At 47.1% G+C, this 14245-nt stretch overlaps 1 protein-coding gene across 1 annotated transcript in view; it reads left to right on the top strand.

Moving 5' to 3' along the window:
• Window positions 1-13724, top strand: part of CAB39 (calcium binding protein 39) — a 73028-nt gene extending 59304 nt beyond the window's left edge. Inside the window, exons 6-9 of the mRNA XM_054571648.1 lie at window positions 6155-6214; window positions 9639-9704; window positions 11176-11319; window positions 11874-13724. Of these exons, the coding sequence (XP_054427623.1) occupies window positions 6155-6214; window positions 9639-9704; window positions 11176-11319; window positions 11874-12062 (459 nt within the window). The 3' untranslated portion in view covers window positions 12063-13724. The remainder of the gene's footprint in view (window positions 1-6154; window positions 6215-9638; window positions 9705-11175; window positions 11320-11873) is intronic.
• The last annotated feature ends 521 nt before the right edge of the window (window positions 13725-14245 follow it).

Raw genomic sequence — 14245 nt, 5'->3', positions numbered from 1 at the left:
ACAATGAAAACAAGTCTTTCTGTGTTACATTTCCTTATGTAAAACACATGACCCCGTAACAGTGTTTAGACTGCTACTTTAACATAAGCAGAATTCAGCGTACTAACTTGCAGGCTGCTATGCTTAGAACGCATGAACGCTGTTACAATGAGAAGTGGCCAGTTTTCTTGTAAGGGTGGTTCTACGATTATAAAGAGCCCCTGAGGTGAGCACAGGCCTTGGTTTTTGGGTAAAATATGTCCTTCAGCGCGAAAGAACACCCTTGAAACAGGATGAGAGCCTGGCGATCTGGCCTGCAGGGCCTCCCGTTGAGGAAGAGTACGATAGTGTGAGAGGTGCCTGGGGATTTTTTCCCCTGAAACCATTAAAGGGGGATCAGAAGCTTAGGTAAGACCTCCGGTATTTATGTCAACAGACAAAGCCAGACGAAGTGAATTTAAGGTGACAGCAGCGTGGTCAACATGACGCCTTAGGTGTCACCACAGTCGGTGGAGTAGGACTCAGCTTAGGATGGAGGGTGTGCCCCATTCAGAAGCAGCAGACCCGTTATAAAGGGAGGCATAGCAGCACCCTGTGTGAAGACGAGGAGACAGTCCTGTGTGGGGAGAAGCCGTGAGCCCGAGAGCAGCAGCTCTGTGGGAGCCGGAGGCTGAGGGAGGGGCGGCGCGGGGCGGCAGAGGCCTGGGAGAATGCAGCCAGACCGCCCAGCCAAGGGGTCATGGCTGATGTGCTCCTGGTACAGGTGGCAAAAGTGACCAACAGGTGAGACAGGTGTGCTGAGTGTATGCCAGAAATGTGAGTCCCAGTATCTGACAAAGTCTTGATTGGCATTGCTGATAATGTCACCTCAGTTAGAGCTGCTTCTTTGAATTAAATTCACACCAAGGTGATGGAGTCACTGTGGGAAAAGCAACCCTGTCAGGTCATGGTAGCCACAGAAGGCAGGGTTCGGCACAAGCTGCCCGTGGTCTCCACCTGAAGAGGGGAAACTTCAGAAACCTCGTAGGAGTCCGAGGGTGAGCTTGAGACGAGAGGGCCCTGGGAAGCTGGTGGGATTCCGTATCTCAGCTGCTCCTGGTGCCGGGAAAGTGGAGAGCTAATTAAAGAGAGCCCTCCTGAAAGCAGAATAGATGAGAGGCCAAACCCAAGACAACGGAGCAGACATAGCCTAGCAAACAGACCGAAGCCTCCTCCCCACCCCAGCCCAAGGGAACTCCCAGAGAGCCGGCCCTGCGGGAAGACCCGCGGGGAGGCAGCTGCCTCTTTCCTGCTTTCCTGGTGTCCTGTCTGCCAAGACTATGTTTGTAGGGAAAGGGAGACAGGTCCATGGCTCGTGCTGTCCTTTGAGACTGTGACCAGCACAACTTCCCCAGAAAAGGCAGTCTGCACACAGGCACTTGCAGACAAATGTCACTCATCTTTATCTCTGGGTGTAAGGCCCCTGGAAGTGGGCCGCGTCTTAGAAGGAAATTAAAACTACCTGCTCTAAATGTGTCCCAGGTTTGTAGCCCGAATGAACAGTACTGAGATAGTTAAATCAGTGGCCAAATATTTGTTAGTGATTTTTTTTTTTAAGGAATTAGGAGATTGGGAGGGGCATCAGAAGGCCAACAAATATATTTCCAATTTTCCAGAGTAAAAGAAGGTAGATTCCCCAGAGAGGCTGGTGGAGCTTGGAGCTTGATGTTATGCCTGTGTAAGGTTCTAGAAAGTATTTCTAAAGAGATGATATCTGAGCATTTTGGAAAGGAAGCCGAGTACCCACAGCCAGCATGGATTCGCTAAGAGTAAGTTCAGTTGCACTCATCTCGTTGATGCCAGCAAATCAGGGGGCTTGAGGGCATGGCTGCCTGGGCTCAGTCCCTAGCTCTGCTGCTAATTTAGTCTGTGTCTTCATCTGCTGGGACATTGGCTCACTGTGGCCCCGCACAGTAGTTGTGCTATAAACAGCAGCTGTTAGTATTCCTTTATGACAATGAGGACATAATAGATGTTGAGTAATTGTGCAGGCCTATTCTCACGTAAACAGTAAAAGGATCAGGAGCTAGATGGAGTTTCAGTAGAGTGAACTGAGACTCACTGAGTTCTGTATCCATAAGATGCTGGAAAATGGATTGCCAACACGCTGGAGGGAGACTTCCGGGGCCTCTCCACCTGGCCAGGTCGATCATTATCAATGACTTTGATGGAGGGGGACGAGGCACACTTACCAGATGTGTAGGTGATGGCCGTGATGGGAAAGAGAGCAAATAGCTGTGAGCCTCAAACAAGGCTCCCTAAAGAAGCCAGAGGACAGCAGGGTACAACCAGATACATGTAACTGGGGGCTCCACTCGAGGCCCCAACTCTCTATTGAATAAATATGGAATGGGGAAATAGGCATGATAGTAACAGTTAATACGAAGGTAATAATTACTAAAGTGGAGGTAACTTACCATACTCAAACAATCCTATGAAGGAGGTACTGTTATTATCTGCTTTACAGATAAGGACACTGAAGCCTAGAAATGTTGAGTGAAGTCAGAGAATAAATGGGGAAGCCAGAATTTGAACCCAGGCAGTCTGACTGCAGAGCTCACTATGAGTAAACAAAATTCTGAATACGTCCATTAAAATTAAACAGTCTGATGGTGCTGCCCCCAAGCTACATGTGACCACACAGTGTGTGACCTAAGGAGCTGTTGATGGTCTGAGTCCACTCTGAGCTTACCAGGTAACAGCACGTAAATGTGTTCCGATCCAGGCGCTGCGCTTGAAGAGGCACACAGACAAGTAGATGACTTTCAGAAGACACTAGATGGTGAGGGGGACTCAGCACCTGTCGTGCGAGGAGTGGTTAAAGGAACTGGGCATATTTAGCGTGGAGAGGAGAAGACTCCTTAGGGACTGGGCGTGAGAGCACTGCTGTATGTGAAATGGGGGCCTTTAAAAAATGGACTAAACCTGTTTCTGGAAATAACCGGGGCATAGGCTTTGATCTAGAACAGGAAGAAAGTGCTACCTCTAAGAGCTCCAAGGGGAAGCCCACAGCTGGAAGAATTGGGTGTCATGTCCTTGGACATACACACTCAAGCATCAAGTAGGAAATTGGGCCAAGCGACTAGCTGAGGCTCTGAGAGCCAGCCCCATGGCTGCACCGCACTTCTCCCAGGATTCCAGGGCTGTCTTTATCACAGGAGGCATGGGGCCCAGATTTACATAATTTTTAGGCATCTTTTTAAATTCAAACCACCCTAAAAGTTGGCTGCTTAATCTGCTGGAGCTGGGATATGATTCCTGACTTTCATCCAAGTTATACCAGGGCCTTGAGTGCACTGGAACTTAGACCGGTGGGAAGTGAGCCATCCCGTTCTTTCCCTGCTGGCGCTGCTGGCCTAGCAGCTGGCTGGGCTGGGACCACACGCACCCTCTAAACTGTCTAAACTGGACAGGGAGCTGACCGGTCCTGACTGCATACCCACTTCCCTTCCCCTTCAGTTCTGTTGGTTTCAGTGCCCGCGCCCTGCTTCGAGCCGTCCAAAGCTCTTTGCTCCAGTCCGAGGGTGAGCTTTCTCCTCACCTCTCAGCAGACGGAGGCACGGCCCAAGTCCCATCTCCCTGTCTCCCAGCCCAGCATCAGCCCTTCTGCTCCGTGCTGCCTCTCGGCAGTTGCTCCTTTCCTGCCGATGTTAAACTGTCCCCTTCAGGCCCTGAGCTGGTGTGGCCCTCCTTTACCAAGGGCTTTCATTTGGGGCCCCGGGCTCAGCCCCTGCTTTAGGGGCTGCAGAGCACCCCTCTTCTGTGTCTCGTACCCCAGGGCCATTGGGGGTTGATTCCTAGATTGGCAGTGATCTTCCGAGTTTCATGCTCTCCTTAAACCAGATGGTAACAAGCAGGCCCCCCCTAGAAGGGGAGATATAGGTGGTCCCTCTTCCTTTGTGGCCCAAGTGTGAGCCTCTTGCTCCTACCTGAGATACGGCCGCAGAGCAGAAAGTCCCCTTTCTCCAGCCTGCTGAACAACGTGCGTAGGACCTTTGCTTTTTAAAGCAGCACCTTCTACCTACCTGTTCCTGAGAACCCAACCCCAGGTGAGGACCACTGTCTCTCAGATGCCTTCCTCTGGCCTTCTCTGCGGTCAGGTTATGACAGAACAGTGAGCCTGGGCCCCCCAGTGATCTACCACAGAAAGGAGAAGTGACACTCGGCACAGGTCCCAGCTCCCTAATCCCTTAGTTCCCTCCCTCGTTTGTCTTTTGAGTTCACTCCCCAAGTCTCCACGCCTGGAGTCTCCACGCCTGCCGCGCTGGGCTGCTCTCCAGGTGCGGGGCTGCGGGGAGCCGTAGGCAGAGCCCTGCCCAGGAGGCTCCTGCGCGTGGGAGGCCGCCGCAGACAGGCCGCAGTAGCCCGTGAGGAGGAGGAGGGAAGGGCTCTTGAAAGCTTGCTTCATATACACGCCCTTAAATTTCTCTTGTTTCTCTCTCCCTTACCTCTGGCCCCAAAATATACTGAGATAAATCAATTCCCCCGGCCCCTCCATTTCCTCTTTCTCCCCTACATGGGGTTGGATGCCTCTTTGCATTTCTTACGAGACAACTCAGGTACCCAAAATAAACTCCAGGTTTTCTAATTTGGCCTCTTTAATCCCTAAGGGGATTTGGAATAAATTGGGTACATCTTTCGTGGATGTATAATATATACCCTGTCCAGCAGTTTAAACACTTGTAAATCTTTGGAGTGGAATTAGAAGCCTTCTTAAAAGCATACTTTGAACCTTGCCATTTTCTCAAACATTCCCTGAGTTTTTCAGTTCATTCATTCATTTATTAGATATTAAGCTCTTACTATGTGCTGGGCACTGCGTAGGTGCTAGGGATTCAAAGATGAGTAAAAAGTAGGTGTGGCCCGTGGGTGTACAGAGCGCGCAGCCCAGCCTGAGATGTCACCAGGTGACCCCCAGCGTCAGCCACACCTGTGACCACGGTTCTGTCAGGGAGGGTTCCCCGTGGAAGTGGTGCCGTGCTGAGGTCTGAAGGTCGTGGGTTCCTAGAGGGGGTGCTGCACCTGCCGGGGAAGGCGCTGGCCCAGCGCGCAGCCCCCAGCCCCTGTGAACCCCCTGCCGCAGGGCCCCAAGGGCGCCCGGGCCGCGGCGCTTTTCACATCGGTGTGGCCATGGAGCGTTTCCCCTTCCTGTGGCGCTTGGACGTACTTAGGAAACCCTCGCTCAGTGTAACGGAGCGGGGGGGGGGGGGGGGGGCAGGGGGGCACTCTAGCGTAAACAGCAAAGGACACAAGTTAAGGATTAAGTTTTGAGGAAGGGGGATTATAGGCCCCCTCCTGTCCCACAGGGGCTCTGAAGGAATTTAATTCCTTAATTCACCTAATATTGACTGGCCATTCCTGCTGTCACATGGTCTCTTTTTCTCCCCACCTGGCTAGTTGTCGCCAGCTTCCAGGTCCTCGAAGGCAGGGGCCACATCTTTTTCCTTTGTGACCCTAGCACCTGGAACTTTACGTGGCACATAGTAGATATTTTCTGAATGAATGATGCTTGACTTGTTTCCAAGGAAATCCATGGGGTGAGGTATCCGCTCTGTTTCATGATAATGCAGAATTAGACCAAGGTCTTGTTAGTTTCTGATCTTACATCTCTGCAGCAGTATTCTTGCTTAGGAGCTAATGTTTACAGAATGACAGGGCTTTCAGAAACATTCTAGCTCTGCAAAACATTGCATGAGGCATGAAATTGAATGCAGTTGAATTTAGGAGGAAGGAAATGGAACCTCCAATACTTTTTCTAATTAAAGAAATTTCCTCTTTTTCCACCAGGAGCAGTATTCTATTTGACATTTTATCACAATTACTTACTTTTATTTCACTTCAATTCTTTATTCTCTTTGAGTGTATATTTTCATAGTCATGTATTTGTTTTTAAATTTTTCTTCTAAGAGCTATAGATGTGTGATTATTCATAATCGCTAAAATCACAATTTCAATTACTGATTTTATTTACTCATATCCAAAATCACTATTTCCAGTACAATTTATGCTCAGATGTTTTTAAGTATAGTAACCTTAACAGTTTTTATTAGGTAAATGGCGTGGAATGTTTTAGGATTCTCTTTTCTAAATTAACTTGAATGCAGAACAACTTTTTGACTGTCTTTTCTTTTTCTAGGATTTGCTTACAAGACATAAATTGCTCAGTGCAGAATTTTTGGAACAGCATTATGATAGAGTAAGTATATGAAATAATATTCTAAAATAGCAAATTTTAAGTTTTGTGACCAGGATTGAACGGTTTAGGTTATATTTCATACCAGAATGTTTATTTTGCGTATGTAAAGTTTTCAGATGGTGACAGTCATTTCTGTACTGAAATGGGGTAAGGAGTGTTAATTGGTCAGAAGGAGACTTTGACCTTCTTGACTGATACACTGCCCTTTGTGCCTTTTCTTGCTTTAGGAGAGGAGAATAAAATGCCTTGTGCTGAATGGCATATGATACACAGTTGAGATAAAAGGAAAATATACTGACCCCTGGCTCTCCACTGGGGCTCAGATTTGCGCTGCTGACACTTGAAGAGAAAGGGGGGCGGCAGCGGACGGGGAGCTGAGCTCCGGCCTCAGGGGAGCAGGGCCCGCTTCTGCCCTGCCCTTTGACCGTCACAGCAGCCTTCAGGCCCCTGTGCCAGGCATTCTCTTCTGCCCCATGCGGCTCTGCCCTCCGCGAGACCCGCGGGCGCCTGCTCGTGCCCTGGGGGCCGAACGGCCGCGTCCCGCCTCGTGGGCGCCCTTAGGGAAGTCGCAGTGATGGCCGTCCACACCAGGCTTGTTCGTCTCGCGACAGCGGGCTTAGGTCTCGTTCTTCCGCTAGTCATTCGAGGTTTTGAAATCCTAGGTATTGTTAATCTTCATTGTTCATTTTGTTCTTCATCTAAATTATAAGATTCTTATGAAATCTTTAAAAATCTTATGCTACTATGCTAATTCTTTCATGTTCCTTTTTCCCTCCCACTCCCAGTAACACCGTAACACAATGCACAGTACACAGGAAGTCCCTCGTGAATAGCCCCATAGACAGTGTGAACCTTACTGGACATTTATTTTTACTCCTGCCTGTGTGTATGGATGTGAATGTGTGCCTTTTTGTGTATGTGTGTGTTGGTCTAATATGGCAGCATGGTCATTTCCTCTGTGCCCTTTTACAATAGTTAGAAGCACGGGCTTTGGCACCAGACTTCCTGGAGTCGGGCCTCAAGCCCCAGCCTGCTTGTGCCCGGAGACCTGCCACGGCCTTCATTCACCCTCTCTGCCTTCAGGGTCTTCAGCCTCACAGGGGGCTCGTAATGGTGCCTGCCTGCGGGGCTGTTGTGAGGACTAAATAAGAATGTGTGTATCGAGTGCAGGACGCAGTGCTCCAACATTCTTATTACCATGTGGTCTCAAAGGGTTTTGTTTTTGTTTTGTTTTTTTTTAACATACCAGTATCTTGAAGCCTATCAAAGATAATACTAGTACTAACCAATTTCCAAGAAATTTACTACAGCAGGTGGCATCAATTTAATTTTGCAGTAAAAGATTTTCCTGCGTCCTATTCATGGAAAACATCTGTTAACAGGATTTTAGAAAAATTCAGGTGATACAGCTAACAGAAATGTATGCGGTACAGTCAGAACTCAGGGAGGGAGAAGGGAAGTAGGGAGGTGTGGGTAATTTACATTAAGCGAGAGGTGAGGTTATTAAACCAAAATACATGCTCTAAGATCCTGGGCACCTGGGCCCTGAGCTTTGTAATAACCAAAGCATAGAGGGAAATTAAGTCGGTGAAAAGACCACAGTCTGTGAAGCAAAAGAGATGCCTGTCACTCAAAAGAAACAGCCTTTTCTAGCACTGGGAGCTGAAACCCATGTCTCTCAGCAGCATGCCTAGAAGGGAATTAAATGACAGAGTCGTGTAGCGCACGCAGCCCTCGAGGTGACACCGCAGTAAAGAAGATGCTGAGCTAAAACACGGCCCTCAGAGCTGGTCTTGAGGGGCTGGAACAGCGCCTGTCCCCAGCCACCCTGGTCCCAGACGCAGCCCAGCACGTCTGGGGGAATGCACGGGAATGCTCAGTTCCTTGCAACCAAGAATCGTGTAGCAGAAATATCTGGACTTAGTTTTTCTGTCAAGAACTTGAGGTGTACATGTTACATGTTCCTAATTAAAGGCAGTTCCAGTAGTTTTGACCATCAGTTTGATGGTCACTTGAGAAGGCAGGGTTAACAGCCTTCTCTGAAAACGTGCCTGACTCGCTCACATAAGTAAGTAGGCAGCCATCCCACCTCTTCCTAGAGGTGGGCAAAAGAAATGACGCATAGGCAGCTCTAAACCAAGGCCGAAAAACCCTTTTCTGCAAAGGGACAAATAGTAAATATTTGCGGCTTCATGGGTCCTGTGGTCTCTGTCAGCGCTCCTGCCTGTTAGTCTGCAAAAGCAGAAATAAAAAAACATGAACAAGTTTGTTTACAATAAACGAATAAGCATGGCTATGCCCCAGTAAAACTTTATTTATAAAAATAGGCAGCAGATTTGGTCTATGAGCCATAGTCTGCCAATGCCTTCTCTAAACCACAGATGAACTCGGCCACTGAAGACCCAGCATAAAGCACAGGCGCAGGGAGTTTTAATGTGGGCAAGCCCCAGAGCAGCGTCCGCCGCCACCGCCACCAGCGCAGCCCCGGGACAGCACTGCTCTCCACGCCGAGCTCGTGGCTCCGCAGTGGTGGAGCTTTTAAAGTCTCCTGCAGTTAAAACGAGAGAGAGAGAGAGAGAGAGAGAGACAGACCGCGCGTGCGCGCGCACGCACTGGTCTTCTCACCTCCCTTTCTGGAAGTGCGGCTGTGGCCCAGGTGGGCCCCTCACTTCATCTCCTCCTCCCCTGCCTGCCACTGTGGTGACCTGTTGCTGTGGGTGAGCACCGTTTTCTAAACCTGTGGACACTTGTCAGCTCTTGGACCTGAAGCATTTTGCATCGTCCAGCTCTCTGCTCTTCTGGGTCCTTCCCTTTTTACCCACCAAGAATACCTTCCCTCCCCCAGCCCCACCCTCCCAGTTTTTTAATGAAATCCCTCCCATTTTCCAAGTTGGAGCCCAAGTCCTGCATTCTCTCGGTTGCCTACCGATTCAACACAACGCGGGATGTCTTCTCTCTTCTATTCTTAATTGTTTCTCTCCATGCGTGGTGCACAGAGAGAACAGTAGCTTTTTTCTTTGTGGTTGTGCTTTGGACTTGTTGAGTTCTTATCTGTAAAGAATATGAATTTTTTAATATAACACCAAGAAATGACAGCTTGACTCAACAGTGAGGAAGCAATCAGAGGGCCGGAGCTGTGTTTCATGCACGTGGAGTGGGGGACAGAAGAGGACCAGACTGAAGCTACGCACGGGCCTGTGTAGAGCTGGGAGGGGGTCGGTCCCAGAAACCCTTTTCACAGAGGCGCGCGGCAGGCACTCCCTGAGGGCGTCCTAGCAAGTTGGAAGGCTTGGAAGAGCGGGAGGGAGGCCAGCTCGGGCAGTGATGGGCCTTCGTGGGTTCGTAGTAGTTTCTGCTCAAACTTTATAGCATTATCTACTGGTCTTCAAAAAACAAATAACTGATACGTATTTTTTTGTCTTAGTTCTTCAGTGAATATGAAAAGTTACTTCATTCAGAAAATTATGTGACAAAAAGACAGTCACTTAAGGTATGACAGATTATTTATTTTATGTAGTTTATTTCTCTTCACCTTCACCTGTGTTTGAATTTTGGGGAAAGGGAAAAATGCTGACATGTGGGTCCTAGACCTTTAGGGGAAAATACATTTGTCTGTGGTCAAAATTGGTGCGGAAAGGAACAGGCTCATCAGTGGTCCTCGCGAGGCACCTTCCCACCTCCTTGTAAGTTAGAGACACTAAAGTGCAGCATACAGAGTTTTAAAGAGGACTTTATGTCTTAACAATGCAATGCATTAGATTTTGAAGCATATTTTTAAAACTTGAAATCCTATCAACTAGATAGAGACACTACTGGTGTGATCTGCCCAGGATGCTGCCCGAATGACTGGGACTTGCTGTGGCCGGGGTGCGGTCGGAGCAGTGAAACTGTGGACCAGAGACGGGTCTGTCTGCTCTGTATCAAAAGAGGTTATGAGCCCTGGCTGATGTGGCTCAGTGGATTGAGTGCTGGCCTGTGAATCAAAGAGTCACTGGTTCGATTCCCAGTCAGGCACAAGCCTGGGTTGTGGGCCAGGTCCCCAGAAGGGGGCGTGTGAGAGACAACCACTCACTGATGTTTCTTTCCCTTTCTCCCTCCCTTGCCCTCTTATTTAAAAATAAATAAGTAAAAATCTTTTTTAAAAAATAGGTTATGAATAATTCCATTGAAGTTACATAACACGTTCAAGGTCACATAGTTCACAAGGAGCAGGGAGCCAGGACTAGAACCCAGGCAGCCTGGGGCCGGGGCAGTCCCTCCACGACTATGCTTCTGCCTCTGTCCACAAGGGCCACAGCCTGGCCGCACCCCATTGGGGCCACAGCACCAAACACTAGTCCCCACTAGACCTTGGCACCGACAGCACAGAGATGTGACTGCTGGCTTCCAAAAAAGAAAAATCTAGAGTCAGCGATGACAAAAGTTACGGGCTGACAAAGTGTAACCCACTTCCATGGAAATCTGTGAGCCCTAAAGGTACAGGTTTCTTTCTAGCTTAATTGATGTTATTAATTAATTTGTTATTAGTGATGAGTCACCAAGGGGAAAAGGCAGTATCTCCAGGATACTTGGCTTAAGAAGGAACAGAAAAGTTTTTATTTTTATAAACCTTTCTGAATCAGATATGCCAGCTTTGGCATGTGTATAAATTACTGTGTGGGAAACTTTGGCCATGGCCCTTTTGTCCTGTGAAATTCAGATAAAGTTAATTTTTAGTTACACGCCGGCGGTCTTACATGCGGGGCCAGACATGCCGGGGTACGCCAGCAGCGTCAGACTCGACGCAGGTTTGGACACCCACGGGAAGGGCAGGCGCTCGGGTGGCCGGCGGGGGACGCTTCGGGGCTTTGGCGCCTCGTGCTGCTCTGTGCTTCGTGATGATGGTTATTAAATGGGTTTTGTTTAAACTTTAGTTTTTCTTTGAATCTTAATGTAGAGTAATTCTTTAACTGTCTTCTCAGCTTCTTGGTGAACTACTATTAGACCGACACAACTTCACAATTATGACAAAATATATCAGTAAACCTGAGAACCTCAAATTAATGATGAATCTTCTACGAGACAAAAGTCGTAACATCCAGTTTGAGGCCTTTCACGTTTTTAAGGTAGAGTACTAAAACTATTATTAGCCTCACTTTGATAATCTAAGTGATACAATTCAATTCTGGTAATTTTCATATTTTCTAAATATGATACAACATTTAAACAGAAAAATAGACCCAGAAATAGAGCAAACCATTTAGATTGGAGAACAAACTAAGTGTATTTACAGAGGGGTGCCATCTGTCTTTGCCAAAGAAGGTTATTAATCACAAAGTAAGGGTTAATCCATGTCGTAATGCTTCCCATGGGGGTTTTATTCTGAAAATCCATTGTGAACTTTGGTGCCCAGAAATGATTTCTGCCCATTTTATCCTAAAATTGGCGTCTACATTCAATACCAGCTACTGAGTTTCAGAGCATTAATGAATGTGCCAGTCTTTTTGGCCCTAAAACACAGAAGACTTTTTTGAATTCTCATATTGTAAAATAAGGTTTTCCGAAGCACAAGCCTCTGACCGAGTCACCTCGCTTTCACTGTGCGCCCCAGGGAGGGAAGTACCACTGCGTGTGCCCTGCGTGCTCTGTCCTGGGGCTAACAGCGATCTCTCTCTGGCAGGTGTTTGTTGCCAATCCTAACAAGACACAGCCCATCCTAGACATCCTCCTCAAGAACCAGACCAAACTCATAGAGTTCCTCAGCAAGTTTCAGAACGACAGGACCGAGGACGAGCAGTTCAACGACGAGAAGACCTATTTAGTCAAACAGATCAGGGACTTGAAGAGACCAGCTCAGCAAGAAGCCTAACTCCCCATAAACATCCACAATATTAAACCCAAACCCAGCACTTGCTGTTAGCTCTTCAGCATCAGGCACTCTTACCGATTCGTGAGGAACATTACTGCTCATCTGCTGTTAAGTGAACGGTTTTTCATTTTACCTTTTTTGTTTTATTTTGTTTTGTTTTTTTAGTCAAACCTGGAGAACGTAGCTGCTGCTTTCTTGCACACTAGAGCACACGTGGACTTTTCTTGATCTTTGTGTCATTTCAGAATTCAGAGACCCTGTTTGCTGTAGGAGTTGTGAGCACGGCTAGGTTCATGAGGGCAGAAGGAGGGGAGGCGGTGTGGCAGAGGAACGGGAGGCGTCTGTAGGGCCAGGCTGGCCTGCGGGTGTGCGTTTGTCTGTGGGAGAGCTGGGCGTGGGTTCTTGGTGAGTGGTCTGCCTTCATTCAAGGGCGGGTCATGCTGGGTTTGAAATCGGGGGAACCGTGCCCACGATGTAGGCTTTCTGGGTGGATAAAGTTGACATGCGAATAACTTGATACTGAAACTTAGCAACTTCTTAGAAGTGTGAAGCTTCATAAGGTCATAAGGAAAATGTATATATGCTTTCACAGCTTTCTAGAATTTTTTGACATTTGATTTTCTTAAGACTTGTAAACCTGGATATGTTGGAAGGTGTTTGTTAATTTCCCTTTTGGAAGGTCTTTTCAAACAGTAGAGCTAGCAACAACACCTCGCATTTCATTTCAACAATGCTTATAGGTTTCTTTTGTATATAATTCTTAGAATGCTCATTTCTTTTAAATGATTTAATTTGTACAGCAGAGGAATGTTATTGTATTAGTATGTAACTATTACCTAATATTGAGTTTTTGCAAAAAATGAATGCTCATATGTAATTGAAATACTTCAGATCACATGAAAATGCTGATTTAACATTTAAGTATCACAGCATTAAAAGGAAAAAGTAAACCAATCCTTCGTATTCAGTTATCTAATGGGGTGCCATCAATAGGGTACAATACAGACTTGGAACTCAGCTCCACTTTTCTGCATAATATTGGCCTTATTCATGTAAAATGAGTCATGAGTTTGCTAGATCTATGAATGATACCGATTATGCTAAATTAATGCTGATTCTCTGTGTGTGTGTGGGAAACCTGTAGAGCACCTTTTCTTTCTTTAGAGTAAGTAACCCAGTACCATAGTTGTGAAACTGAATAATTAAGACTTTGGCTTCTCTTAGAAAAAAAAGAGTTCCTAGTCATAGGTGTTCTATGGGGAAATTTATTTTTTTTAATGTCCTATTCCTTAATGCTGCAAATTATCAGTATTTATAAAGTAACTGATTTTGCACCACCTTTTTGTTACTGTGACCACGGCAGAACAGCGTCTCCTAGAACATATCTCTGTAAAGTTATTAGAATGGTATCTGTTCATCTTAGTGATACAAAGATCACAACTAACAACTTACAAATCAGAGTTTGCCAGTTCGAATTCAGCATGGCTGTGGCTGACTAAGAAATTTATATGATTATTCGTTGCTAGCCTCTCTTACTAATTCAATTATTTATCGGCCAGTAAAATGAGACTCCCAAGTGATGTTTCAGCAGGTTGTAAAAACACCAGTTAGGAAAACAGCTCCAGAAAATACAGATGTATTTTATTCCATTTAATTAAATGGCAGTCCACATTATAATTGGTTTTCCTGAGGCTGTCTTGACCATAGTCTGTGTAAAATCATCCACATTTTTCCGTTGGCAGTAGGGGAAGCGATCTAAGCTTATTGAAATGAAAACGTCGAGGTGTTTGGGACAGCAGACTTGGCCGGACGAAGCGTCCTGGTCCTTGTGGTCTAGAGCTGGTATCAGGATTTCACGTGAGAACGTTACACCGGGTGGAAGAAAGGGTTCCCTGCCAAGCCGGTGCTGAGAACCTGAGACAACGAAGCAGCTTCCACGCGGTAGCCACATCGCAGCGGGCAGGTGTGGCGGGCAGAGGGCCGCGGCGCGTCCGGAGCCGCCGGCGTGGTGCTGTCCCCCAAGGCCTGGAGGGAGTGATGATTTGGGGGTTCATTGGTTGCTTGGTTGGTTTTTAAACAAAAACGTGAAAACATTCAAAGTTGAAACGTTGCATCTGAAGTTATGACCATTTAATATATTCATAGTACCAAAACTATTCTACTGGAAGTGGTTCCTCTTTGTT

The sequence above is a fragment of the Pteronotus mesoamericanus genome, unplaced genomic scaffold (assembly GCF_021234165.1).
Source record: "Pteronotus mesoamericanus isolate MK-2021 breed Mesoamerican mustached bat unplaced genomic scaffold, CSHL_Meso_final contig_1018, whole genome shotgun sequence".
Taxonomy (NCBI): Eukaryota; Metazoa; Chordata; class Mammalia; order Chiroptera; family Mormoopidae; genus Pteronotus; species Pteronotus mesoamericanus.
Note: the sequence above shows the minus strand (reverse complement) of the source record. Positions and strands in the feature narration are given on the sequence as shown.